We start from the raw sequence: 26,949 nt of genomic DNA, 5'->3' as shown, positions 1-26,949 counted from the left end.
TTTTAGTTTGACAGCTGTTCTTTCAGCATTTTAAAAATGGCATTCTATTGTCTTCCAGCTTCCATAGTTTCTTTTGACTATCACTTATCTCATTGATGCTCCTTTAAAGATAATGTATCTTTTTCTCAGACTGCTTTTACTATTTTACTTAGGCTTTGTTTTGGTACTTTGACTAAAAAGTACCTAAGGGTGGTTTGAGTTTTCTTTTTGTTGGGGTCTGAGGAATTGTTTCTTCTTGTGTACTTATCCTGCTGGAGAGTTGCTGAGATTCTTAAATCTGTGGGATTTCTGGAATTCCAAGTACATATATAATATAATGTTAGATCTTTGTGTCCCATGTGTCTCTCACACACTGACTTCTGTTCACTTTTTTTCTCTCTGTGCTTCATTTTTAATATTTTCTACTTTAGATACTATATTTTGCTGTTCTGTATTCCAAGTATCTTTTGAAATTTTGCATCTTTTCATCCAGTTTTGTCCCTCTTTTTCTCTAGTTTTTTGAACACCTTAATTATACTTTTTGTTTAACTTTTCATTTTGAAATAAGTGTAGACATACAAAAATGGCTCTGTTGGCTTCCTCAAATATTAATATCTTACAAAACCATAGTATGATTATCAAAATCAGGAAATTAGCATTGATAGAATACTACTAACTAATCTGCAGACCTTATTCAAGTTTCCCAGTTGTCTCACAAATGTCCTTTTTGTAGTCCAGGATCACTTGTTGCGTTTAGTCATCATGTCTCCTTAGTCATTTTTAATCTGGGCAGTTCCTTGCTCTTTCTTTGATTTTCATTCCCTTGACTCTTCAAGAGTACTGGTCAGTTTTTTTGTAGAATGTCCCTCAGCTAGATTTGTCAGATGCTTCCTCAGGATTAAATTCAGATTATTCAGTCTTGACAAGAATAGATGTGGAGTCCTCACTTCATTATTTCAGGAGGTACATGATGTTGGTAAGTCTCATGATTGTTAATATTAATTTTGATCGCTTTGTTAAGGTGATACTATCGGTTTTATCCACTGTAAAGTTATGTTTTTCCCTTTGTAATTAATATTTTCTTTTTCTTTTTTGGGGGGAGGAGATTAGCCCTGAGCTAACATCCACCGCCAATCCTCCTCTTTTTGCTGAGGAAGATCAGCAACAATTCTAGACTTTCAAGTTGTTGTCTTTTTTTGTTTCTGTTGTCTTCTCTCTCCCTCCTTGGTTTTTAGTTATTTCTTCTGGCTGCTTTTTGTCAAGCTTCATTACTTTTTACTGGATGCTGGATATTGTGAATGAAAAATTATGAAGGTTCTGGATAATATCATCTTCCTCCAAAGACCAGTTGCATTTTCTTCTGGCTGGCAGGTAGCATACCAGCTGTTTTTTATAGTCCTGTCAGTCTTGGTCTTGGCCTTTGTTAGGGCTGAACTACAGTCATGGGCTGCGTAAAGACGTTTCTGTTGAAGGACGCCTATATGATGGTGGTCCCATAAGATTAGTACCATGTAGCCTAGGTGTGTAGTAGGCTGTACCATCTAAGTTTGTGTAAGTACACTCTGTGGTGTTTGCATGTCTACCAAATCGCCTTTCTCAGACGCATTTCTGAGAGTGCATCCTTTTCGTTAAGTGCCGCATGGCTGTATTTCAATTTTACCTTTACTCCTAGGGTGAGGTCCCTGCTCCTGAAATATAGCCCTTCTAGTTTCACCAGGGTGTTTACCAGTGCCCTTTCACCTTGCTGCTGTTGGAACTCACCGGCCTCACACAGCTGCAGAAATCTTTGCTCAGCTCTTCAACCACCCACTTGCGCTTTCCTGCTGGATTTTTTGGGAGTCTTGCCTTGTTAATGCAGCCTTGGACAATTTGAAAGAAATGTGTTCACAGTTTTTTACTTCTCTATGGTTCCTTCTTGGTGATTTTGTCCTCACTTTGGTAGCCTCAAACTGTGAACTCGGCCTTCTTACCCCAATAAGACCACTCTTTCTGCTTGGAGTTTGTCCCCCTTTTGCCCACCACATAGTGATTTGGAAAATGCCCTTAGAGGAAAAGCCAGGGCACTGTGAGACTCATTTTCTATGTTTCCTTTTTCCCAAAGACTGTAACCCCTAAAACTTTGCTTGAGTTGATGCTCTCTGGTGACTTCAAATGGTTTCATATAGTTTATCCAGCTTTTAAATAGTTGCTTTTGGTGGGAGGGTTAGTCTACTGCAAGTACCCTATTCATATCTGGAACAGAAATCATTAGTCACTTACTTGTGGCCTAATAATGCTTCAGAATATACTCTTGATGCTCTGTTTTGATTTCAGTTAATTACTTGATGCTTGTTTTTTTATTTTACTGTATTACTTGGTTTCCTATGAGCTACCTCAGAATCTTTATGGAATGAAGTGGTTATAAACTAATAATTGGTGCTTCCAGTTTCATATTTACTGAATACATTGGATAAAAAGTATTCAAGATGACACTTTATATACAAATCAAGTTTCTCATACAAACGTTCTTTGTTATGCAGAGCTGATGAGTTATATTATCATTACTCTCCTCTTTGTAGATTTACCCATGTTGTTCTACCTCATTGTCAATATTTATTAAAGTTTACTGATAAAAGAGCACCGTTAGATGCTCCCTACCCACATCTTCTGTCTGTGAGACACCGGAACAAAAACAGTGGTCAGTAGGCTGTGAAGTATTATTTGTTTATCCAAAAGGTCTTAACTGCAGAGGAATTGAAGGCTGCTCAGACGTCCGTTGCTTATGGCTGTATCAAATATGCTGATCTTTCCCATAACCGATTGAATGACTACATCTTTTCCTTTGACAAAATGCTGGACGACAGAGGAAACACGGCTGCTTACTTGTTATATGCCTTCACTAGAATCAGGTAATTGTGGTACAACGTTGTTTTGTTTTGAATCAATTGATAATTTCTAATTTACATCAGTCACTTTTTATTACATGTTTTCGAGTGGAGAAGAATATGACAAACAGAACAATGGCTGTTGCCTGATTTTTCAGGTCTATTGCACGTCTTGCCAATATTGATGAAGAGATGCTCCAGAAAGCTGCTCGAGAGACCAAGATCATTTTGGACCATGAGAAAGAATGGAAACTAGGCCGGTGCATTTTACGGTTCCCTGAGATTCTGCAAAAGATTTTAGATGACTTATTTCTCCACACACTCTGTGATTATATCTATGAGCTGGCAACTACTTTCACAGAATTCTATGATAGCTGCTATTGTGTGGAGAAAGATCGACAAACTGGTGAGCATTTCACCCAGTGGATATATTGGGGATGGGGTTTTTATTTGAATTGGGTGTGGGTGGTTTTCAACTTGTTTTATTTATGGAAACTCCTCCCCTTTTTCCTGAACAGTTGCACAGTGATCCATGTCACATATAACAGATGAAATCAAACCAGCTTTAATAAAAGCATCAATAAAATTCTTCCCATTCCCAAACAGACTATTTTCCCCTCCCTCAGGCATGTGGCATGGTACTATAGGGCTCCAAGGAAAACAATTGGAAGACCACTAGGAATAGGACATTTCCAACACAAGCAGTGTGACCGACGGTCCCAGATTGAGTCTTGGGGTTTCTTGATATTGGAAACTGCCCTTGGAAAAAAAATACTGTCTTTTCTTACCTTAGGCTTACTACTCTGTCATGTCACATAGGTAATGAAGTAGACTGAATTAATGTGTTCCAGGACAAGTAGGCATTTGCGAGGATCATACTTGAGAACTAGAACTTTATTGGGGAAAAAAATCTCACCATTATCATGGAATTAAAGTTTATACTTATTTTGAAACGTGGCCTAGGAAAGAAATCTAAATCTCAAAAGGAAAGATAGAATTTGTAGTTCTAATCATTGCAGACCTTGTATCTCTTGATTATCAGTTAAAAACAAATTTATTGAACAGAAACACCTTTCTTTCTTGGATTGTCAGTCTTAATAGTTTAAGGTGAAGGTGGTTCTAGTTGAAGCCAAAAACATCTATGGGTTAGGTTCCTTACTTCTCACTGAAGTCCAGAAGTAACATAGATTGTTTAATAATGGTTTTCAAAAAGAAAAACAAATTATTCTTTTTTTCTCTTTTCTCAGGAAAAGTGTTGAAGGTGAACATGTGGCGTATGCTGCTGTGTGAAGCCGTAGCTGCTGTCATGGCCAAGGGGTTTGATATCCTGGGAATAAAACCTGTCCAAAGAATGTAATCCTTTGAACACTGTGTGTTTTTGCCAAAAGTGGCCATTAACACTGTTTGTTTTTTTATAATCATGTGGATACAAAAACAAGTAAAGGAAATTTGTCACTATCTCCATAGTGTGATTCTTTATCTCTAACAACAGAGCTTCTGAAAAGAGAAAAATTACTTTCACAGATACGCTTATTTCTGCTGAGCATTAAACCAAAATTACTTAATGGGGCCATGGAGTAACAGAGTTTGTGTACTTTAGTGAGAGTGTTTATTGGCTCAGGAACAAAATCAAGATTTATATTCATGTGTGTCTAACTCCTAAATTTAAGCTCTTTACATTTTAGCTAAAGATAACATTGACAGTATAACAGGCTTAGGTTCAGAGGAAGGGCAAGAAAATTAACAGACTGGAAATTTTTCTGAAGTTCCAGATTAAGTTAACTCTTTAACATCTCCTTGGTCATATGCCAATTCTAGATGCAAGTAAAGCTGGAAAAACGTGAGTAAGCAAAGCAGTATAGGGTTTCCAAGATTTGCTTAGATCAGTCAAGACTCACCCCCAAGCTCGGTATACTGTTTCTCTCCATGAGAGTGGAGTTCTAGCAAGACAGAAGGTGGAGATTTCTTGAGGCAATGAGGGTAGTCAGGGGAGAGAAGGCTAATAGTGATTGTTGGGTCAGTAGTTAATGTAATCTACAAACACAAAGCTGAAACGAGGAATCATGTAAAGAAGCAGGCACTATACCTGGAAAAACAAGCGCTTAATAAACGTGATCTCTACTGTGCCATGCGATTTCCAAGGGTCTCCAAGCTCAAAGGAACCTTCGAGATAATCTTAATAATTCCTAACAATAGCCACCATTTACAAACTATTATGTCAAAGTTTGATGAGTCCACTTTAGATCACTGCTCCCTTCGACAAACATGGAAGACTATGCAGTTTCCTCTTAGCCTGCTACAACAACTCTGTACTATTGAGTCCCTTGAGCAGAAGATGCAGATTTTATGTTTAAATAACAATTCATTGAGGTGTAGGAGGAAATAAAGACTGTAGGAGTATGTTAAATTAATGGAAGTTCATGATTAGCTCTGACTAATATAATCTCTAATATGTTACCTAATTTGTATGCTCACTAATCGGTCTTTAGGCTTCCTGAGACAATAACTGATTATTTAATCTTTAAAACATTGTCTTAGCAGACATTATAGAAATGTAAATATTAGGTCACAGGTAATTGAAATCAGAAACTTTTTTGTAGGAAATAATAGAGCTCCGATTAGCATGTTTTTAATTTGCTAGTCTTTGTTATAAAACAAAACTAGAATTCTCAGTGGGGAGGTGGGATTGGGGTGAGTGAACAGTAGCAGAGGAGACCTGGGTGAGGGAAGGCTTGAGGCAGTCCTGTGTCAGAAAGACCACTGAGTTTAGAGTCTTGAGATATATAAGTAGCTCAGCCAACAGCTCCCTCTGTGACCTTTTTTGGCTCTCAGTTTCCTGTAAAGGTGAGTGATGGGCAAGGGACAAGAACATTTCTAATGTCCCTCCCTGCCTTTCAACGCTGACATATGATGATTTTGGCATGCATAGAAAGAACCCCAGCAAGCCATATTGTCCATGGCCTCTCCTGCAACCATCTTGAGTAACTGGCTGCCTGCCAGATTCTCATCATCTTTTTGTCATTGAGTTCTATTTTAATTCCGTTATTGTTGGAAAACGTATTTTTCTATTTAAAGTGTATTGTTTCAATTCTTTGAAAGTCGTTGAGATTTTCTTTACAGCCCAGCAGATGTTCAGTTTTTGTAAACATTCCATGTGATGGAATGTGATGTCTGCCGTTTGATGGATACCTATCCTATATAGTTCTGTAAATCTTTTCTATCCAGACGTCAGCAAAAATGGTTGAATAAGGAACTTCAAAAGTCTGCCCCTCCATAAAAGGAATGAAAAACTGGCAAAAACTGTCATAATCAACTTTTTCAGAACTCTAGAAACTAACAAAGCTTGCAGTAACCAGGACAGCACAATCAAGAAGAAACAGCTGGATCATGATAAGAATGGAGAGGATGTGGCATTTTAACTTACCATGGTTTTATCTCCCTCTCCTCAGCTCAGCAGTAGCTTTGAAAATAACGGCCACATTCCCGGTGAGTGTACCAGTGCTACAGTGAGTACAGTGGAACTAATTTGCAAAGAATTGAGTTTGTTTCTTTGGAACTGTTTGGTGGCTCCCTAGAGTACCAGCTCAAAGGGTTTGCTTCTGTCTTACCTAACTCAGAACTTTTCCAGCACTAAGATGGTTACCTAGAGGGCATTTGTCAAATGTCACACATTTAAAAGCAAATGTGTTAGTCCTTGCTATCTAGAGGAATGGATAACAGTTGGGGAAAACAATAGACTAACCAAAGAGCTTGGGAAGACAGGCTGGAGAATGAGATGCTTTTGGGAATAAGGACTTTGAAAAGCTCTGACATATTCCTGGGTATCTAGAAAGCCATGCCCATGCTCAGGGGGCTGTGTACATGCTCAGGAAAGACCTGAAAATGCCCTAAGCTCTCACCTCTAGCTGATCTTAAGGCTCTGTGCAAGCAGGAAGTAAATAGTAAGGCAGAGTTGTGAACTTCCTAGTTGAGTGTTGAAGGTTGTACCAGCATGTACAGAAGCCCATCTGCAAGATTGGGAGATATTTTGGATTCCAGGTTTTTAAGGAAATAACTGTCCAATCCCTAGCTAAAGAGTAAGCTAATAGAACAGAGACTTCAGTGGTGACATGCAACAAAGAATACAGACTTTACAAAATTAGTTCAGAAAAGTCACTAAACAACTACAGCAAGGAACAATAGCAAACCCTGGGAAGGAAGGAGAACCTGATTACCAGAGTTATCACATTAAAATATTCAAAATGTCCAGTTTTCAGCAATAAAAAATTACAAGGCGTGTAAAGAAACAAGAAAATATGGGCCATACATAGGAAAACAAAATTAATAGAAATTGTCTCCAAGGAAATCCAGGTATTTGACTTACAGGACAAAGACTCAATCATTTATTTGAAACATATTCGAAGAGCTAAAGGAAACCATGAGAATGACATCTCACCAAATAGAGGATAGCCACAAAGAGACAGAAATTATAAAAGGAAGCTAAGTAGAAATTCTGGAGCTGGAAAGTGTAATAACTGAAATAAAAGATTCACTACAGGGGCCACACAGCAGATTTGAGCAGATAGAAGAAAGAATCAGTGAGCTTGAAGATAGGCCAACTGAAATCATCCAATCAGAGGGGGAAAAAAAAGAACAGAACTTAAGAGACCTATGGGATACATCAGGAAGACTAAGATATCTAATGGGAGCCACAGAGGAGAGGAGAGAGAGAAAGAGGCACAAAGTATTTGAAGAAATAGTAACTAAAAAATTCCCAAATTTGATGAAAAACATGAGTCTATACATACAAGAAGCTTAATGAACTCCAAGTAGGATAAATGCAAAGAGATCCATTCTGAGACAGATTATAAACTGTTGAAAAACAACGATAGAGAATCTTGAAAACAACTGGAGAGAAGGTACCGTCACATACAAGGGATCCTTGATAGGATTAAGAGGTGATTTCTTATGGGAAACTCAAGGCCAGAAGACAGTGGAATGACATTCAAAGTGCTTAACAAAAAAAAACCTCTGCTGACTAAGACTCCCATATGTGAAAAAAGCTATCCTTCAAAAATGAAAATGAAATTGAGGCATTCTCAATAAACAAAAAACTGAGAATTTGTCACTAGTAGATCATCCCTACAGGAAATAGTAAAAGATTGAAATGTAAGGACACTAGATAGTTCCTCAAATCCGCATAAAGAAATAAAGAATTCCAGTAAAGGTAATTGCATAGGTAAGTATAAAGGTCAGTATTAACGTATTTCTTGTTTGTAACTCTTCTTTTTTCTTATCTGATTTAAAAGACAGCTGTATAAAACAGTAACTATAAATCTCTGTTGATGGGCACAATTTATAAAGATAAAAAAACAAACATTGCAGGACAGAGCACTCTCTATAGGACTAAAGGTTTTGTACACTATTGATATTGTTTGTATTCATCTAAACTAGATTGTTGTAAATTAAAGTGTTAATTATAATCCCCAGGGCAACCACTAAGGAAATTCAAAACTATAAAAGAAATTACAAGGGAGTTAAAATATTACACTAGAAAATACCTTTTAAATTTTTTCCAATTTTCTTATTGTAGTAAAATCCGCATAACCAAATTTACCATCTTAACTATTTTTAAGTGTACAGTGGTGTTAAATGCATTCGTAATATTGTACTACCATCACCACCATCCAACTCCAGAACTCTTTTCATCGTGTAAAACTGGTATTTTATACCCATTAGACAATAATTTCAGAGCTGGCCCAGTGGTGTAGTGGTTAAGTTTGCACACTCCACTTCCGTGGCCCAAGGTTCACCGGTTCGGATCCTGGGTCCAGACCTACACACCACTCATCAAGCCATGATGTGGCAGCATCCCACCTACAAAATAGAGGACGATTGGTACAGATGTTAACTCAGTGACAATCTTCCTCAAGCAGAAAGAGGAAGATTGACAACAGATGTTAGCTCAGGGCCAGTCTTCCTCACTGAAAAAGAAAAACAAAACTTCCTATTCTCTCCTTCCCCCAAGCCCCTGGCAACCACCATTCTACTTTCTGACTATATGAATTTGACTACTCTTAAGTATGTCATATGTCTTTTTATGACTGGCTTATTTCACTTATCATGATGTCCTCAATGTTTATCCAGGAATTTCCTTCCTTTTTAGGCTGAGTGATATTCCATTGTATGTCTGTGCCATATATTGCTGATCCATTCATCTAACGATGGACACTTGGGTTGCTTCCACATTTTAGTTATTGTGAGCAATGCTGCTATGAACATGAGTGTACAAGTTCTCTTCAGGACCCTGCTTTCAGTTCTTTTTGGTGTATACTCAAGCAGAGTTGCTGGATCATGTGGTAATTCTATTTTTAATTTTTCAAGGAACTGTCACACTTTCTCACTGCAGCTTTACCATTTTGCATTTTCACCAACAGTGCATAATGGTTCCAATTGTTCCACATCCTTGTCAACACTTGTTATTTTGTGGGGGTTTTTTTGATAGTGGCCATTCTGTTGGGTGTGGTGATATCTCATAATTTTTATTTGCATTTCCTTAATTAACATTTTGAAGGCAGAAGAAAGGAAATAAGATTAGAGTGGAGATTAATGAAGTAAAGAATAGAAAAACAATAGAGAAAATCAATTAAACCATAAGTTGATTCTTTGAAAAGATCAACAAAATCGACAGATCTTCATAGCTAGACTGACAAGAGAGAGAACTCAAATTACTAAAATCAGGAATGAAATTGAGGATATTACTACTAACCTTACAGAATAAAAAATCTTATAAGAGAATACTGTGAACAATTGTATGCCAGAAAATAAGACAACCTAAATGAAATGGAAAAACTCCTAGAAACATACATGCTATCAAATCTGACTCAAGAAGAAATAGAAAGTCTGAATAGACCTATATTAAGTAAAGAGATTGAATCGACTATCAAAAACTTCCATCAAAGGAAATTCCATAACCAGATGGCTTCTCTGATGAATTCTAGCAAACCATGAGAGAATTAACAGCAATCCTTCTCAGAGTCTTCCAGAAAACAGAAGAAAGAGGAGTCACTGCCTAACTCATTCTATGAGGCCGTTATCACACTGATAGCAAAACCAAAGACATCACAAGATGTCATCATCAACATCACTTATGAACGTAGATGAAAAAAATACTAGCAAACCGAAAGAATTATACATCATGAGCAAGTGAGATTAATCCCAGGAATGTAAAGATGGTTCAACATTTGACAATAAATCAAAGTAATACATTGTATTAGTCAAATGAGGGGGGAAAACCCCACATGGGCATCTCAATAAGTCAGGAACAAGACAAGGATGTCTGCTTTTGCTACTTCTATTCATCACTATACTGAACGTTCTAGTCAGGGCAATTGGGCAAGGAAAAGAAAGAAAATACATTCAGATTAGAAAGGACGAAGTAAAATTATCTTTATTCATAGATTACATTATCTTACATATGTAGAAAACCCTAAAGAATATGTACACACACAGATAATTATTAGAGCTAATAAATGCAGCAAAGTTGCAAGATATAGGATCAACGTACAAAAACTAGTTGTATTTCTATACACTTGCAATGAACAATATAAAAATGAAGTTAAGAAAATTCCATTTATAATAGCATCCAAAAAAACCCCACTTAGGAATACATTTAGCCGAGGAAGTGTATGCCTTGTACACTGAAAACTACAAAACTATTGAAAGAAGTTAAAGAAAACCTAAATAAATGGAATGACATTTCATGTTCATGGATTGGAAGACTTATTGTTAAAATGGCAGTATTCCCCAAGTTAATCTGCAGATTCAACCTAGTCCTTATCAGCAGAGTCCCAGCCGACTTTGTAGAACTTGACAAGCTGATCCTGAAATTCATATGGAATTGCAAGGGACCCTGATTAGACAAAGTCTTGAAAAAGAACAAAGGAGGACTCACAATTCTCAATTTTAAAACTTACTACAAAGTGACAGTAATCAAAACAACATGGAACTGGTGTTAAGGACAGGCATATAGATAAATGGAATAGAGTTGAGAGTCCAGAAATAAACCCATAGTCTATGGTCAATTAATTTTCAAAAAGGCTGCCAAGACCATTCAGTGGGGTAAAGAATAGTCTTCAACAAATGGTGCTGGGGTGACTAGATATCCACTTGAAAAAGAATGAATTTGGACCCTTACCTCATCCCATATACCAAAATTAATTCAAAATGCATCAAAGACCTAAATGTAACATCTAAAACTATAAAACTTAGAAGAAAACATACGTGGAACTTTTCATGTCCTAGGATTAGGCGAGTGTTTCTTAAATGTGACACCAAAAGCACAAACAACAAAAGAAAAAGATAAATTGGACTTCATCAAAATTAAATATTATTGTGCATCAAAGGAACACTATCAATAAATTCAAAAGATAAGCCACATAATGGAAGAAAGTATTTACAAATCATAAATCTGATAAGAGTGTCTTGTCTAAAATATATAAAAATCTCTTACATTACATATTCTCTTTTAGAATATATAAAGAACTCAAAAACAAAAATACAAACGACCCGGGGGCCAGCCCGTGGCGCAGCGGTTAAGTTCGCATGTTCCGCTTCTCGGCGGCCTGGGGTTCGCTGGTTCGGATCCCGGGTGCGGACATGGCACTGCTTGGCAGCCATGCTGTGGTAGGCGTCCCACGTATAAACTAGAGGAAGATGGGCACGGATGTTAGCTCAGAGCCAGGCTTGCTCAGCAAAAAAGAGGAGGACTGGCAGTAGTTAGCTGAGGGCTAATCTTCCTCCAAAAACAAACAAACAAAAAATACAAACGACCCAATTTTAAAGTGGGCAAAAGACTTGAATAGAAATTTTTCCAAAAAAGTTATGTAAATGGACAATAAACACATGAAAAGATACTCAACATCATTAGTCATTAGGCAAACGTAAATCAAAACTACAATGAAATACCTCTTTACACCACCGGGGTGGCTATAATTTAAAAAATAAATAAGTGTTAGTGAGGATGTGGAGAAATTGGAACCCTCATACACTGCTGCTGGGAATATAAAATGGTTCAGCTGGTATGGTAAACAGTCTGGCAGTTCCTCAAACAGTTACACACAGAGTTATCATTTGGCCCAGCAATAATACTCTAGTTCTATACCTAAGAGAATTGAAAATATGTGTTCACTCAAGGACTTGTACACAAATGTTCATGGTAGCATTATTCACAAAAGACAAAAGTGGAAACAACCCAAATGTCCATCAACAAACCAAATGTCCATGAGTGGATAAACAAAATTTAGTAATCCATGCAATGAAATATTATTTACCAGTAAAAAGGAATGAAATACTGATCCATGCTACAACATGGATAAACCTTGAAAACATTACACTAAGTGAAAGAAGCCAGACATAAATTGTATGATTCAATTCATATGAAATGTCCAGAATGGGCAAATCCATAGAGATAGAAAGTGGATTAGTGGCTGCCTGAGGCTAGAAATAGGAGGAAATAGGAAGTGGCTGCTTAGTGGATGTGGGGTTTCTTTTTAGGGTGCTGAAAATGTTCTGTAATTAGGTCGTGGTGATGGTTGTATAACATTGTGAATATACCAAAAATATACAATGTTTGAATATAAAAATATATGATGAATTGTATACTTTTAAATCGTTAAATTAATGTATTCTATGTTATGTGAATTTTATCTCAATTTAAAAATCGTTTATGTTCTTACTGATTGTTTTTGTCTGATATTCTATGAGTTGCTGAAAGAAGTTTCTTAAATTTTCCCACTATGTTTTTTTTCTATGCTACTATGGTTTCTTTCTTTCTTTTTTTTTTTTTTTGAGGAAGATTAGCCCTGAGCTAACATCTGCCACCAATCCTCCTCTTTTTGCTCAGGAAAACTGGCCCTGAGCTAACATCCGTGCCCATCTTCCTCCATTTTATATGTGGGACGCCTTACCACAGCAGGGCTTGTCAAGCAGTGTCATGTCTCCACCCGGGATCCGAACCGGCAAACCTTGGGCTGTCCCACTATGTTTTTATATTTATCTATTTCTCCTTTTAATTCTGTCAGACTTTGCCTTGTATGTTTTGAGGTTATGTTATTAAGTATGTAACAATTTAGAATTTTTATGAAGTCAGTTCTTGTTATTTGTGGTAGTTATGTTCTATAAAGTTGCTGTGAAGACTGAATTACATTGCTCCTTGGGAAAATATAGGACTAGATTCCTACAAGCCTCTGGTCACATTTTCATTAAATGGTCAATACGGAACCTTATTTGATGTATGTTTCTGTTTAAAGACATAATATTTAATTTCTATTGTTGATTCATTAACATCAAACTTACAGCCAACAGCACTATAAATCATACCTGAACAAAGCTTGTGTAACACACTTATTTTCCCTGTAAGACGCACTTAGGAACACCTCAGCACTATGCCAGGGGACCATTTTAAACAGCAAAATCACGAACAAAAAGCACAAAAATGTGAAAATGTTGCACTGAATAGGCCATGAGAAGGACAATTGTTTACAGAATGACAGCTGAAACAAGATGGCAGAACATTGCCTTGTTCCACCTCAGCTGGAAACGTGGTCATTGGATGACTCAAATTTTTCACTGCTCTGTGCAAAAGCTCTGCAAGTATCATTTTGAAATTACAAGTAAATGTTAGCAAGCTGGCACATTCACAAATATGGAATCCACAAATAAGGGGAATCAACTGTATCTTGCTGGTGACTTGATTTTCTGTCATTCTGTAATGTCCACCTGGACTGTATTATCTCCACTGAGCCTGTGCAACCCTAAAATTCCTACACACACACACACACACACACACACACACCACTTATAAAAAGAGAATTGGTAATACTGCTAGGTCACTAGCTTGTAGTTTCTGCCCTATGGAGCAAACATTCCTTCTGTGATAGTTAGGCCCACATTCCCTAGTCTGTTAGTTTCCTATTGCTGTTGTAACAAATTACCACTACTTTGGTGGCTTAAAATCTTAGAAATTTATTCTTTCACGACTTTGGAGGACAGAAGTCCAAAATCAGGATCACCTGGCCAAAATGAAGGTATTATCAGAGCCACACTTCCTTCAGAAGCTTTAGGGGGGAATCTGTTCCTTGCCTTTTCTGGGGTCCGGTGGCTGCCAGCATTCCTTGACTTGTGGTCACATCATTCCAATCTCTGCTTCTGTGGTCACGTCACCTTCTCTTCTGTCTGTGAAATCTCCCTCTGTCTTCCTCTTACGAAGTTATATGTGATTGCCTTTAGGGCCCACTGGATAATCTGGGATAATCTCCCCATCTCAAGATCCTTAATCACATTTGCAGAGACGCTTTTCCCATATATGGCAATATTTACAGGTTCCAGGAATTGGGACCTGATATCTTAAAGGGACGTTTTACAGCCTACCACACCTAGTCTCGTCTGTCCATGTGCTCTGTGGGCAGGAAGTCCTTACTCAGAGTCCCATAGGATTCCCCAGCTTGATCTCTGAGAGTTCACCATCCAGCTGAGCCTGGGAGGGATGTGTCCACATCTGAGGCAGAGTAACCTGCTTTACAGGCCAGAGCAGAGACCCAGAGCCAAAAAACTGGTCTGTTTCTAGCTCTGCTTTGTACCTTGGTCAAAGGGGCTAAGCTCACAAAGTCTTGGGTTCCTTATTTCTGAAATGGGTGCAATGATATCCGTGCTGCTTCGCCAGGAGATCCCAAAGCTGCTGCAGACGACCTTGTAAATTGCAACCCCCTTCTTCATGAAAAGCAGTCTAAGGGAAGTGATTTTGCCTCGTTTTGCTGCTTTGGATGAGTCCCTTCAGGCATGGCCAACAAACATCAACAGAGCACCTGCCCCATAACTGGCTCCCTACTGGGCCCCCAAATAACACAATATCTCAGGTGCCAAGGAGCTCACAGCTGAAATGGGGACTGCATGGCATGGGTAAAGGGTACCAGGAAGCTCCAGGGTGAGAAGCCTCAATTATATCTCAAAATATTCAGATCCACTTGTTACCTTTATAAAGAATGTTTTCAAACTTGCATAAGTGCCTTCAAGAACCAGATTAGATATGAGTAAATAGATTAAAATAGTGAATTGCATTTTTAAAAGGTTTAAGGCTCCAATCAATGAGGTCTAGGATGCAGTTAAAGGACTCCCTCTCAACCCACTTTCTTCAGAATAGATTAGAAAGAGATGAATTCTTCTTAAGAATTCTTAGTGGGGCCGGCCCCGTGGCCAAGTGGTTAAGTTCACACGCTCTGCTTCGGCAGCCCAGGGTTTCACCAGTTCGAATCCTGGGCGCGGACATGGCACTGCTCATCAAGCCATGCTGAGGCAGCATCCCACATGCCACAACTAGAAGGACTCACAACTAAAAATACACAACTATGAACCAGGGGGCTTTGGGGAGAAAAAAAAATCTTAAAAAAAAAAAATTCTTAGAAAGGAGTAAAAAGCTGCCAATGTGGCGGTGTGAAGTGGGATAGCACAGGAAGAGGATGCATCCTCAGAGACTAGAGGCTTAAAGAGGGATATACAGGACAAATTCGATACAGTTAACCTGGTAAGAAGCTAAAGGTAACCACAGATAAACATTTCCATAATTTTCAGTAAATTTGAGTTGCTTCTAATTTGTCAAGGAAGGGAGGTTTAGGGCATAAAGAAAGCCATCCGGAGTTTCTCCCTATATTCTGCAAGGGGAGGGTAAGGACAGGCCCCATCCCTAGGGAATTCTCCACTGAACATAGAGGTTAGACAGCCAACAGGGACCTCACTGGACTGAGAGGCTACCATGCCACAAGGAGTACAGGCCATGTCTCCTGTGTTGGGGCCTGACTGGGACAGGAGGAGTCCAGAAATCCCCTCTGAGTACCTTTGCCGACTTGGTGCAGAGGGATAGAGTGTGTTCTAGACCACGCTCTGGGAGATCCCTGCTTTGTTAGAATGCCCGCCCTTGGCCACCTTCCTAAGGTAAGAAGTGGAGGCAATAATGCAGTCTTCCCTTCTCTCCCGATTGGCTCTTTCAATATTGTTTCTACAATCCCCAATGCGTGCTAGCTGTAATTATGAAACTAATTTTAATAAAATTAGTCCTTTAATAAAAATAACTTCTGTTTGTCAAAACCCATAGAATGTATAACACCAACAGTGAGCCCAAATATAAACTATGGACTTTGGGTGATGATGTGTCAACGTAGGTTCACTGGTTATAACAATGTACCGCTCTTTCTAAATATGGTCTTTTTTTTTTCAATCATATTTCCCTCCTTATAGAAACCGACAAAAAATTCTTTGAGAAGCCCCAGGGCCAATTGGAAATTTTTAAAGTTCCTTTTTAAGTCGAAAGAAAAACTTTAATTTGGGAGGAAGTTTATCAAAACTATCAAAAGGTTTTAAAACACTTGGTCAAATAGGAAACAATGCTTAGTTATCCATTCAATCAAGGTGACAACAAAAGAGGTCAAAGGGGGAAGAAAAACCTTAATAGAGAGACCTCAGTCTTTTTGAACATAGGAAATTATTTTAACAAAACATTAATTTTCCATCTTTTACGAAAAACCTTTTATAACCTCTGTATCAAGAGCACACCAAAAGTTCAAGAAGATTATCCTTTTAAGAGAGAGAAAGCCAAATTCTAATTTTGCCCCAGGTCACTTTTGATCCTGAAACTTATCCACACAATTAAATTCATTTTAATCTTAGCCATCTTGACCATGCACAAAACTCTTTCCTCAGGATTTTACTTCCACAAACTTTCTGTCACTTGCTTTTTTTTTTTTCTGAGCTTGATTTTTTTTATTGAGTTCATAATAGTTTAACATTGTGAAATTTCACTTGTACATTATTTCTTGTCCGTCACCACATAAGTGCTCCCCTTGACCCCCTGTGCCACCCCTCACCCCCCTCCCCCGGTAACCCCTGAGCTGTTTTCTTAGTCCATGTGTTTGTTTATATTCCACATGTGAGTGAAATAATATGGTGTTTGTCTTTCTCATTCTGGTTTATTTTGCTTAGCATAACACCCTCCAGGTCCATGAATGTTGTGGCAAATGGGATGATTTTGTCTTTTTTTTGTGGCCGAGTATTCCATTGTATATAAATGCCATATCTTCTTTATCCAATCATCAGTTGATGGGCATTTGCATTGTGTCCATGTCTTGGCTATTGTACATAGTGCTGCAACGAGCATAGGAGTACATATGTTACTTTGGATTGTTGATTTCAAGTTGTTTGGGTAGATACCCAGTAGTGGGATAGCTGAGTCATATGGTAGTTCTATTTTTAGGTTTTTTTGTTTTGTTTTGTTTTAAATTTTTTTTTAAAGATTTTATTTTTTCCTTTTTCTCCCCAAAGCCCCCCAGTACATAGTTGTATATTCTTTTTTGGGGGTCCTTCTAGTTGAGGCATGTGGGACACTGCCTCAGTGTGGTTTGATGAGCAGTGCTATGTCCGCGCCCAGGATTCGAACCAACGAAACACTAGGCCGCCTGCAGCGGAGCGCAAGAACTTAACCACTCAGCCATGGGGCCAGCCCCTATTTTCAGTTTTTTGGGGAATCTCCATACTATTTTCCATAGTGGTTGCACCAGTTTGCATTCCCACCAGCAGTATATGAGGGTTCCCTTTTCTCCACACTGTCTCCAAAATTTGTTATTTTTATTCTTGCTAATTATAGCGATTTTAATGGGTGTTAGATAGTATCTCAGTGTAGTTTTGATTTGCATTTCCCTGGTGATTAGTGATGTTGAGCATCTTTTCATATGCCTATTGGCCATCTGTGTATCTTCTCTGGAAAAATGGCTGTTCATTTCCTCTGCCCATTTTTTGATCGGGCTATTTGTTTCTTTGTTGTTCAGTTGTGTGAGTTCTTTATATATTATGGAGATTAACCCCTTGTTGGATATATGATTTGCAAATATTTTCTCCCAATTGGTGGGTTGTCCTTTTTTTTTTTTTTTTAATTTTATTTTTTTCCTGTTTCTCCCCAAAGCCCCCTGGTACATAGTTGTATATTCTTAGTTGTGGGTCCCTCCAGTTGTGGCATGTGGGACACCACCCCAGTGTGGCTTGATGAGCAGTGCCATGTCCATGCCCAGGATTCGAACCAACGAAACACTGGCTGCCTGCAGTGGAGCATGTGAACTTAACCACTTGGCCATGGGGCCAGCCCCTGGTGGGTTGTCTTTTTGTTTTGATCCTAGTTTCTTTTGCCTTGCAGAAGCTCTTTAGTCTGATGAAGTCCCACTTATTTATTTTTCCTTTTGTTTCCCTTGTCTGAGAAGACGTGGTATTCAAAAAGATCCTTTTAAGTTCTATGTCAAAGACTGTACTACCTATATTATCTTCCAGGAGTTTTATGGTTTCAGGTCTTATCTTCAACTCTTTGATCCATTTTGGGTTTATTTTTGGGTACGGAGTGAGATAATGGTTTACTTTCATTATTTTGCAAGTGGTTGTCCAGATCTCCCAACACCATTTATTGAAGACTTTCTTTTCTCCATTTTATGTTCTTGGCACCTTTGTCAAAGATTAGCTGTGCGGTTTTATTTCTGGGCTTTCAGTTCTGTTCCATTGATCTGTGTGCCTGTTTTTGTACCAGTACCACGCTGTTTTGATTACTATGGCTTTGTAGTACATTTTGAAGTCAGAGATTGTGATGCCTTCAGCTTTGTTCTTTTTTCTCAGGATTGCTGTTATCGATTTGGAGTCTTTTGTTGCCCCATATGAATTTTAGGATTCTTTGTTCTATTTCCGTGAAATATATCATTGGGATTCTGATTTGGATTGCATTGAATCTGTAGATTGCTTTGGGTTATGGATATTTTAACTATGTTTATTCTTCCAATCCATGTGCATGGAATCTCTTTCCATCTCTTCATGTCATCATCTATTTCTTTCAATAATATCTTATAGTTTTCATTGTATAAGTCCTTCACCTCCTTGGTTAAATTTCTTCCTAGATATTTTATTCTTTTTGTTGTGATTGTAAATGGAATTGTATTTTTGAGTTCTCTTCCTGTAAATTTGTTATTAGAGTATAGAAATGCAACTGATTTTTGTCCGTTGATTTTGTATGCTGCAACTTTATTGTAGTTGTTAATTATTTCTAACAGTTTTCTGATGGATTCTTTAGATTTTCTGTATATAAGATCATATCATCTGCAAACAGCAAGAGTTTCACTTCTTCACTCCCTATTTGGATTCCTTTTATTACTTTCTCTTGCCTAATTGCTCTGGCCCAAACCTCCAGTACTATGTTGAATAAGAATGGTGATAGTGGGCATCCTTGTTCCTGTTCTCAGAGGGATGGCATTCAGTTTTTCCCTACTGAGTATGATGTTGGCTGTGGGTTTGTCATATATGGGCTTTATTATGTTGAGGTAATTTCCTTCTATCCCCATTTCGTTAAGAATTTTTTATCATAAATGGCTGTTGGATCTTGTCAAATGCTTTCTCTGCATCTATTGAGATGATCATGTGGTTTTTATTCCTCATTTTGTTAATGTGGTGTATCAAATTGATTGATTTGCACATATTGAATGATCCATGTCCCTGGTATAAATCCCACTTGATCATGATGTATGATCATTTTGATGTATTACTGTATTTGGGTTGCCAATATTTTCTTGAGGATTTTTGCATGTATGTTCATCAGCAATATTGGCCTGTAGTTCTTTTTTGTGTCGTCCTTGTCAGGCTCTGATATCAGAGTGATGTTGGCCTCATAGAATGTGTTAGGAAGCATTCCATCTTCCCTAATTTTTTGGAATAGCTTGAGAAGGATAGGCATTAAATCCTCTCTGCAAGTTTAGTAGAATTCTCCAGGTAAGCCATCTGGTCCTGGGCTTTTATTTTTGGGGATGCTTTTGATTACTGTTTCAATCTCTTTACTTGTGATTGGTCTATTCAGCCTATTCTTGCTTCAGCTTTGAGAAGTTGTAAGAGTCTAAGAATTTATCCATTTGCTGTAGATTGTCCATTTTATTAGCATATAGCTTTTTGTAGTTTTCTCTTACAATCCTTTGTATTTCTGTGGTACCCGTTATTATTTCTCCTCTTTCATTTCTTATTTTATCTATCTGTGTTTTCTCTCTTTTTTTCTTTGTAAGTGTGGCTAGAGCTTTGTTAATTTTGTTTATTTTCTCAAAGAACCAGCTCTTTGTTTCATTGATTCTTTCTACTGCCTTTTTTGTTTCAATTACATTTATTTCTCCTCTGACTTTATTATTTCTCTCCTTCTGCTGACTTTGGGCTTTGTTTGTTCTTATTTTTCTAATTCAGTTAGGCATAGTTTGAGATTGCTATTTGGGATGTTTCTCGTTTCTTAATGTGAGTCTGTATTGCAATGAATTTCCCTCTTACTACAGCTTTTGCTGCATCCCATATGAGTTGGTATGGTATGTTTTCATTTTCATTTGTCTCCAGAAATATTTTTATTTCTCCTTTAATTTCTTTAATGATCCATTGGTTGTTCAATAACATGTTGTTTAGTCTCACATCTTTGTCCCTTTCTCAGGTTTTTTCTTGTAATTAATTTCTAGCTTCATAGCATTGTGATTGGAAAAGATGTTTGTTATTATTTCAGCTTTATTAAATTTATTGAGGTTTGCCTTGTTTCCCAACATATGGTCTGTCCTTGAGAATGCTCCATGTGCAATTGAGAAGAATGTATATTCTGCTGGTTTTGGATGGATTGTTCTATATATGTCTATTAAGTCCAACTGGTCTAGCTTTTCATTTAATTCCATTGTTTCCTTGTTGATTTTCTGTCTGGATGATCTATCCATTGATGTGAGTGAAGTGTAGAGGTCCCCTACTATTTTTGCGTTATAATTAATATTTTCTTTTAGGTTTGTTACTAGTTGCTTTATGTACTTTGGTGCTCCTATGTTGGATGCATAGATATTTATAAGTATTATGTCTTCTTGGTAAAGTGTCCCTTTGATCATTATATATTGACCCTCTTTGTCTCTCTTTACCTGCCTTATCTTGAAGTCTACTTTGTCTGATATAAGTATTGTGACATCTGCTTTCTTTTGTTTGCCATTAGCTTGGAGTATTGTCTTCCAACCCTTCACTCTGAGCCTGTGTTTGTTGTTGGAGTTGAGATGTGTTTCCTGGAGACAGTATATTTTTGGAACTTCTTCTTTAATCCATCTTGCCACCCTGTGTCTTTTTTTTTTGGAGAATTCAATCCCTTTACATTGAGGGTGATTATTGATGTGTGAGGGCTTAATGCTGTCATTATATCACTCATTTTCTGGTTTTCCTACATTTCCTTTGTTTCTTGTCCTGTGTGTTTTGGTCTACCCATTGAATTAAGTAGTTTTTTTTAATGTGTTTCTTTGTTTTTTCCTTATTTATTTTTTGTGTCTCTGTCCTGCTTTTTAGTTTAATGGCTACCCTGAAGTTTGTATTTAGAATCTCGTGTATAACATAATCCATTTTCTGATGGCCTCTTGTTTCCTTAGTCTAAACTGATTTAGTCCTTTTCCTGCTCCCCTCCTACGTTATTTTTCTGATACCTTATTCCAACTTGTATTGTGAGTTTGTGGTTAAAGTGACAAGATTGTCTTTGTTTTTGGTGTTTTCCTTCCCTTTAGCCTAGTGCTATAGTTGAATGTTTGCTATCCTATTCTGATTCTGTCTACCTATTTGTCTCTTTACTCTGTGTTTTATGACCCCTTTCTCCATTTTTTTCCTTTTTTCAGGTATGAGGGCCTTCTTGAGGATTTCTTGTAGTGGCGGTCTCGTGGCTATGAAGTCCCTTAGTTTTTGTTTGTCTGGGAAAGATTTAATTTCTCCCTGGTATCTGAAGGATATTTTTGCTGGATAGAGTATTCTTGGCTGAAGATTTTTATCTTTTAAAATTTTGAATATGTCATTCCATTCTCTCCTAGCTTTTAAGGTTTCTGCAGAGAAATCTGCTGAAAGTCTGATAGGGGTTCCTTTGTAGGTTATTTTCTTCTGCCTTGCTGCCCTGAGTATTCTTTCTTTGTCATTCGTTTTTTCCAGTTTTACTACTATATGCCTTGCAGTAGGTCTTTTTACATTGAGAAATCTAGGAGATCTGGAAGCTCCCTCCACACATATTTCCCTCTCATTCCCTAGATTTGGGAAGCTCTCTGCTATTATTTCTTTGAACACACTTTCTGCTCCATTCTCCTTCTCTTCACCTTCTCTAATACATGTAATTCTTATGTTGCATTTCCTCATTGAATCAGATATTTCCCTGAGACTTCCTTCATTTCTTTTTAGTCTTAGTTCTCTCTCCTCCTGTATCTGGAGCATTTCAACCTGTCTATCTTCAATTATGCTGATTTGCTCCTCTATGATGTCCACATGAGCATTCAGGGAATCTGTATTTTGTTTTTTCTCTTCCATTGTGTCTTTCATCTCTAATATTTCTGATTGATTCTTCTTTATAGTTTCAATCTCTTTCATGAAGTAGTTCCTGAACTCTTTGAATTGTTTCTCTATATTCTCTTTTATCTCATTGAGTTTTTTTGATGATAGCTATTTTGAATTCATTGTCATTTAGCTTACATATTTCTGTGTCCTCAGGACTGAGTTCTGGGTGCTTGTCATTTTCTCTCTGGTTTGGAGATTTGATGAAGTGACTGATGTTGGAAGGTTGGGTCTTTCTCATTCTGATATTATTTGGTTGCTGTTACAGCCTTTCACCACTGGGTAGGGGTCAAGAGCTCCGTATTATGAGCCCTCTGCCTTCAGCAGAGCTGGTGCCCGGCACGGGTCAGGGGAGGGGTGCTTTCTCCTGCATGCAGTCCCGGGTTTCCAGATCAGCTCTCGTTATCTGGTCTCCTGGGGTCTTGGCTTGGTAAGGTCACCCCATGTGAAAGCTTTCACCTCATTAAAGAGCTTCCCTCTAGGCTGTAAGGGCCCTAGGGAGTCCTGGGTGATCCCACAGAAACACAACCCCTCCCCCACTCCTTCCCTCTTGGAGCCTCCCATGGCAGCCACCACAGTCTTTATGGGAGGGAGTGAAGATCTCTCTTACCCCATTCCAGCTCCTCCAAGGGTGGCTTCAGCCTCTCCGCCCTCTGTCATGTGGCTGTGTGTCTCTGTGAGGTTTTTGTGCCTTTAGGGTATTTTCTTTTGGAATGTGGTGGCTACTTTTTGTTGTATGTTAGAGGAGAGAGAGTCCTGGGCAAGTTCACTCCACCACGATGCTGACGTCACTTCCACTCTGTGTCTTTTTATTGGAGAATTCAATCCATTTACTTTTAGGGTGATTATTGATATATGAGGGCTTAATGCTGACATTTTATCACTCGTTTTCCAGTTCTCCTGCATTTCCTTTGTTTCTTGTCCTGTGTATTTTGGTCTACCAATTGAGTTGTGTAGTTTTTTATGTTGTGTTTCTTTGTTTTCTCCTTATCTATTATTTGTGACTCTGTTCTTTTTTGTTTAGTGCTTACCATGAGGTTTGTATTCAAAATCACCTAGATAAGATACTTCATTTTTATTTCCTTAGACTAAACTGATTCAGTCCCTTTCCTCTTCCCCACCTAAGTTGTTTTTCTAACGTTCCATCTTGTGTTGTGAGTTTGTGGTTAAAATGACAAGATTATGTTTGTTTTTGGGATTTTCCTTCCCTTTTTCTTTAATGCTGTACTTGAGTATTTGCTAGCCTGTTCTGATGTATAGCTACAATTTTCTCATTTTGTCTACCTATTTATCTCCTTACTCCATGCTTTGTAACCCCTTTCTCCCTTTTTTTTCTGGTACAAGGGCCTTCTTGAGGGTTTCTTGTGGTGGGGAGTCTTGTGGCTACAAACCCCCTTAGCTTTTGTTTATCTGGGAAAGTTTTTATTTCTCCATCATGTCTGAATGAAATTTTTGCTGGATAGAGTATTCATGGCTGAAAATTTTTGTCCTTCAAAGATTTGAATATGTCATTCCAGTCTCTCCTAGCATGTAAAGTTTCTGCAGAGAAATCCACTGAAAGCCAGATAAGGGTTCCACTGTAGGTTATTTTCTTCTGCCTTGCTGCCTTAGTATTTTTATTTGTCATTCACTTTTGCCAGTTTCACTACTATATGCCTTGCAGTAGGTCTTTTTTACATTGACATGTTTAGGAGATTTGATAGCCTCTCCTACATGGATTTCCTTTTCCTTCCCTAGTTTTCGGAAGTTCTCTGCTATTATTTCTTTGAACAAGCTTTCTGCTCCATTCTTCTGCTCTTCTCCCTCTTTAATACCTATAATTCTTATATTGCATTTCCTAAATGAGTCAGATATTTCTTGGAGACTTTCTTCATTTCTTTTTAGTTCTCTCTCCTCCCCTATCTGGAGCATTTCAACATGTCTATCCTTGATTATGCTGATTCGCTCCTTACGATGCCTGCTCGAACATTCAGGGAATCCGTATTTTGTTTTCTCTCTTCCATTGTGTCTGTCATCTCCAATATTTCTGACTGATTCTTCTTTATGGTTTCAATCTCTTTTGTGAAGTAGCTCCTGAACTTGTTGAATTATTTCTCTACATTCTCTTTTAACTTGCTGAGTTTTTTGATGAGAGCTATTTTGAATTCTCTGTCATTTAGATTTCATAATTCTGTGTCCTCAGGTCTTATTTCTGGGTGCTTGTCATTTTCTTTCTGGTCTGGAGATTTAATATAATTTTGGATACTGCTAGAGGGCGTGGCTTTGTTCTTTTGCATCCTGATATTATTTGGTAGCAGTTACCACCTATCACCACTGAGTCGGGTCAAGAGCTACGTATTCTGAGCCCTCTGCCTTCCCCTGGGATCCCAAGCACTGGAGCTGGCACTGGGCAGATGGGGGAGAGGGGCACTTTCCTCTGTGTGCTCTGTGGGCTTACTCACTCTGTTCTCACTACCTACTCTCCTCATATGTTGACTTGATGAGGTCACCACACCCCTCCCCCCCACAATAGCTTTTACCCAAGTGGGGGGTTTCCCTCTAGGCTGCGAGTGCCCTCAGGGATCTTTGACATTCCCACAAACGAATGTCCTGTCCCCCCTTCCTTCCCTCTTGGAGGCTGCATGCAGTCCTGATCATAGTCTTTTGGGGATGGAGAAACGTTTTCTCTTACCCCATTCCACCTTCTCTGAGGGGGTCTCCAGCCTCTCTGCCCTCCAATGTATGGCTATGTGGGTCTCTTAGACATCTTTTTTGTTGTGTGGATGTCCTCTGTTGGAGTATGCATGTCTTTTTCATTGTATGGTGGAGGGGAGAGATTACCAGGAGAACTCACTCCACCATGATGCTGACGTCACTCCCTCTAAGTAGGCTTTTTTTTTTTGGTGGGGAAGATTGGCCCTGAGCTTACATCTGTTGCCAATCTTCCTCTTTTTTTGATGCCGCCACAGCATGGCTTGATGTGTGTTGTGTAGGCCCATGCCCAGTATCCAAACCAGTGAACCCTGGGCCACTGAAGCAGAGCATGCAAACTTAACCACTCTGCCATGGGGCTAGCCCCAATAGTGTACTACTCTTAATGCTGGATGTTGATAGTGGGAAAGCCTGTGCATGTAGGGGGTCAGGGGTACATGGGAACTCTACTTTCTATTCAAATTTGCTGTGAACCTAAAACTGCTCTAAAAAAATAGAGTCTATTTAAAAAGAAAAACAAAGGAATTGTGTGAGGGTTCTCTGCTAACCTTCACCTCCTTGAGCCCCTCAACCAGCATACTTTCCTTGGTTTGTTTTGTGTAGAGAATTTGCCAAATATCAAGGACAAATTCAGTAGAAAGTTTGAGTTAACTACTCAAGAAACCGGGCTTTTAAAAGTGTTCTCTTTCTTTTTTTCTGAAATAAATTAAACATTTATTGGCTCTTGATTGGGAAAACAGGGCCTCAGCATTGCGTTGCAGTGGAACCCCATGTAGGTATTTTCCATCTAGTACACTCCCCTCGGCAGTGTATTAGAGAAAATATGGAACCTATTCTGAAGCTGGAATGTAAATTAATTTTTTGTTGTTATTATCCTTCATATGTTCCCTTCATTTCTGTGGATACCCAAAACTAATTTTAGAAACTATAGATGAACAAGAAAAAGAAAACCAAATTTACCAATAATCCCAATGCCCATTTATAAATACTGTAATGTTTTGTTCCTTTTATGTGCAAACATATGTATAAATGTGCATTTATGATGGAAAAGAGTCATATTTTAACCAGGTTTTTTTCAATTAATATATCATGGGCATTGTTCCATAGCTTTGCACATTCTTCATCAGTTTTAGTAGCTGAATTGTATTCCATTTTATACTATATTTATGTTATAATTATGTTATATGAATTATAAATAATGTTAATCCTTTATTGTTGAGCACAGAGCTTATTTCTTAACTTATGCTTTTTCTGATTATACTGCAGTGAAGATTCTTGGAGGTAAATCTTTGCACATATCCATGATCATCTCACTCTAATAAACACCAAAGAAGTGAAATTGTTGAGTCAAAGGGTACATTCATATTAAAGGATTCAACACACGTTACCAAATGACTCCCAGAAAGAAGGTACTATGTCACAGTCCCAGCAGGAATGCATGAAAACTCCATGTTCCTGTGCCCTTGTCAACGCTGGATATTGAGTTTGACAGGATTGGTAAAGCAAGGTTAGTACTGGGAAAATTAATCAGCCTTAAAGTATTGCACCCTAACGCTGTGTTAAAATATAGGAGAAGTATATATCCTTGCTCTAAAGGAGTTCACAGAATATGGGCTGGGTTTTCACCCTGATCAACCACTTACTTCCTGGCTGTTTGGCTCTGGAAGAGTTATTTAATCTCTCCTCACCTTAACCTCGACTGCCAGCTGTGAAGATGGTGAGTATTATGGACTGAATTGTTTCCCCTGAAAATTCATATGTAGAAACCCAGCCCTCTATATGACTGTATTTGGAGATAGGGCCTTTAAGGAGGTAATTAAGGTTAAATGAGGTCAGAGGGATGGGGCCCTACTTTGATAGGACTAATGTCCTTAGAAGAAGAGGAAGAGACAACAGAGATCAATCTCTCTTTCTCTCTCTCTCTCTCTGTGTCTCTCTCTCCCCACTCTCCCCCAATGGACACACACTGAAGAAAGGCCATCTATAAGCTGAGGAGAGTGTTATTTCCATA

The 26,949-nt window shown here is 38.2% G+C and overlaps 1 protein-coding gene across 1 annotated transcript in view; it reads left to right on the top strand.

Annotated features, from left to right (window-relative positions):
* Positions 1 to 4,301, top strand: part of RARS1 (arginyl-tRNA synthetase 1) — a 29,389-nt gene extending 25,088 nt beyond the window's left edge. Inside the window, exons 13-15 of the mRNA XM_046667678.1 lie at positions 2,695 to 2,867; positions 3,002 to 3,249; positions 4,091 to 4,301. Of these exons, the coding sequence (XP_046523634.1) occupies positions 2,695 to 2,867; positions 3,002 to 3,249; positions 4,091 to 4,200 (531 nt within the window). The 3' untranslated portion in view covers positions 4,201 to 4,301. The remainder of the gene's footprint in view (positions 1 to 2,694; positions 2,868 to 3,001; positions 3,250 to 4,090) is intronic.
* The last annotated feature ends 22,648 nt before the right edge of the window (positions 4,302 to 26,949 follow it).

The sequence above is a fragment of the Equus quagga genome, chromosome 7 (genome assembly GCF_021613505.1).
Source record: "Equus quagga isolate Etosha38 chromosome 7, UCLA_HA_Equagga_1.0, whole genome shotgun sequence".
Classification (NCBI taxonomy): domain Eukaryota; kingdom Metazoa; phylum Chordata; class Mammalia; order Perissodactyla; family Equidae; genus Equus; species Equus quagga.
The sequence above is the reverse complement of the archived record's forward strand: the minus strand, read 5'-3'. Positions and strand labels throughout refer to the sequence as shown.